Genomic DNA, 1,826 nt, shown 5'->3' with positions numbered 1-1,826 from the left:
TACACAAGGAAACATAACAGTAGTCATTAGGACAGTCCTTATGCTGTGACTGCTGACACAACCAGTCTGCAGCTACATTACCAAAAGAATCCCCAACAGAAATGCACTTTTATACTTTTAATAACATTTTCATAAAATTTGAACCTCTATTGCATTGTGGGAATTTTCATCTCCTTTACCCATTAAGGAAATATTAGACCAGTTATAGAATTGTGGGTTTTATTCATATTAAAAGATTTTCCCATAAAATCTAAGAAAAAAAGGGTAGCTAGTAAAAGAAGTTTAATTAGAACAGAAGAGAAAATACTTTCAGTGGTAAAATTATAAAAACAAAATGTGAAAATGAAAACTGCATCATTACCATGTCTTGAAAGCTAATTTTAATTTCGCAGATGTCACATCAATTCATGAGATTGATGAAACTGAGCTGAACCAACTGAAAGAAAACCAAACAATTTTACATGCTGTCAATCGTAACCTGACAAAACTCAACGACAAACTCAGCTCAGACAATGAAGACTTGAAGAGGAACCAAACCAAGCTCACACTCCAGATGAACAACCTGACTCAAGTCATCACTGTCTTAGAGAAAAATGTGACAAACCTGACTGCAGAAAACCAGAACCTTACAGGGAAAAATGAGGAGCTGGAGGCAGAGAAGAAAAACCTAACAGACCAAATACAAAACATGACAACATCGTGGAATGAGCTCAATGTTAGTCGAGCTCAATGGAGCATTGATGTCTACTGTCCCAAGATCAATAACAGTATGTTCCAAATATATTAGTACAAAAATACCAAATGTAATATAAATATGCAGTGATGTTTATTAATTGATCTCTATCCTTGCAGACCGAATGTGTGTTGTTTGTCAGGCTGGCTGGGATTCCTTCCAGTCAGGCTGCTATGCAATTAATGATGCTCAAACTTCTGAGCAGCAGAAAACCTGGGAAGGTGCTCAAGATGACTGTATAGGAAAGATTTCAGATTTGGCTGTTTTGAATAATGAAACAGAAAAGGTAATGAGAAACCAGCGGGACTCTAAATCTAATCTAAAAATAATTTGTGCCACAATGTTTTAGGAAAAATATTTATTATATATTTTTTGATATGATATGTGATCTATTTAATATCTCTGAAAACTTTCTTTCTATTCTCAGAGTTATATCAGTGGCAACAGCTGGTGGAATTCAGGAAACAGTGCATACTGGATTGGTCTGAGAGTCAAAGATGGGAACTGGAAGTGGGTGGATGGAAGGAATCTGACTAACAGGTAAGAGACACCTTGAATCAAAAATCATTTTAAATATTTTTGAAAATTCAGGATAAATTAATTATGTCTTATTTTATGTCAATATTGATTCCCCTTCATCAAACCTGTGATTTTTCTTAGTGCCTGGATCCCAGGGTCTCCTTCTGATGGTCAGTGTGCAATCTCTGTCAGAAGTCAAGGATTTAAATCAGTGAGCTGTACTGCGAAGAACCGATGGATCTGCAAGAAAAAAGCCTTAACTCTTTGAATACTGCAGTAAAATGTCACATGACTCCTGGATGTTCTGAAAATATAATATTAATAATGATGTTCATATCAGTAAAAATATAAGTAAATATATAAATATATTGAAATATGAAGACTGCTTTATGATTTTTGTATATTTAAAAAAACATGCCATTAAAAGTATTTTAATTTTACTTAGAAAGAAAAAAGGAAGTAAATTAACCTGTTTTTGAAATCAAATAATTGCCATATTGTTACTGACTTTCTCTTTTTAACAAACGTTTTAAACAAAAGTTGTAGCTAAAACAACACTGTCCAAACTGCTGTA

General features: G+C 33.7%; 1 protein-coding gene across 1 annotated transcript; it reads left to right on the top strand.

The window, feature by feature from the left end:
* Nucleotides 1-392: 392 nt before the first annotated feature.
* Nucleotides 393-1,520, top strand: LOC102208153 (C-type lectin domain family 4 member G-like; the record flags this gene model as incomplete). The annotated part of the gene is made up of 4 exons (XM_005755747.1): nt 393-767; nt 853-1,019; nt 1,161-1,273; nt 1,394-1,520. Coding segments are annotated over 4 exons (782 nt in total), but the record flags the coding sequence as incomplete, so codon positions are not given.
* Nucleotides 1,521-1,826: the final 306 nt, after the last annotated feature.

Source organism: Pundamilia nyererei, unplaced genomic scaffold (genome assembly GCF_000239375.1).
Source record: "Pundamilia nyererei isolate P.nyererei 1_Seehausen unplaced genomic scaffold, PunNye1.0 scaffold02816, whole genome shotgun sequence".
NCBI classification, from domain to species: Eukaryota; Metazoa; Chordata; class Actinopteri; order Cichliformes; family Cichlidae; genus Pundamilia; species Pundamilia nyererei.
The sequence above is the reverse complement of the archived record's forward strand: the minus strand, read 5'-3'. Positions and strand labels throughout refer to the sequence as shown.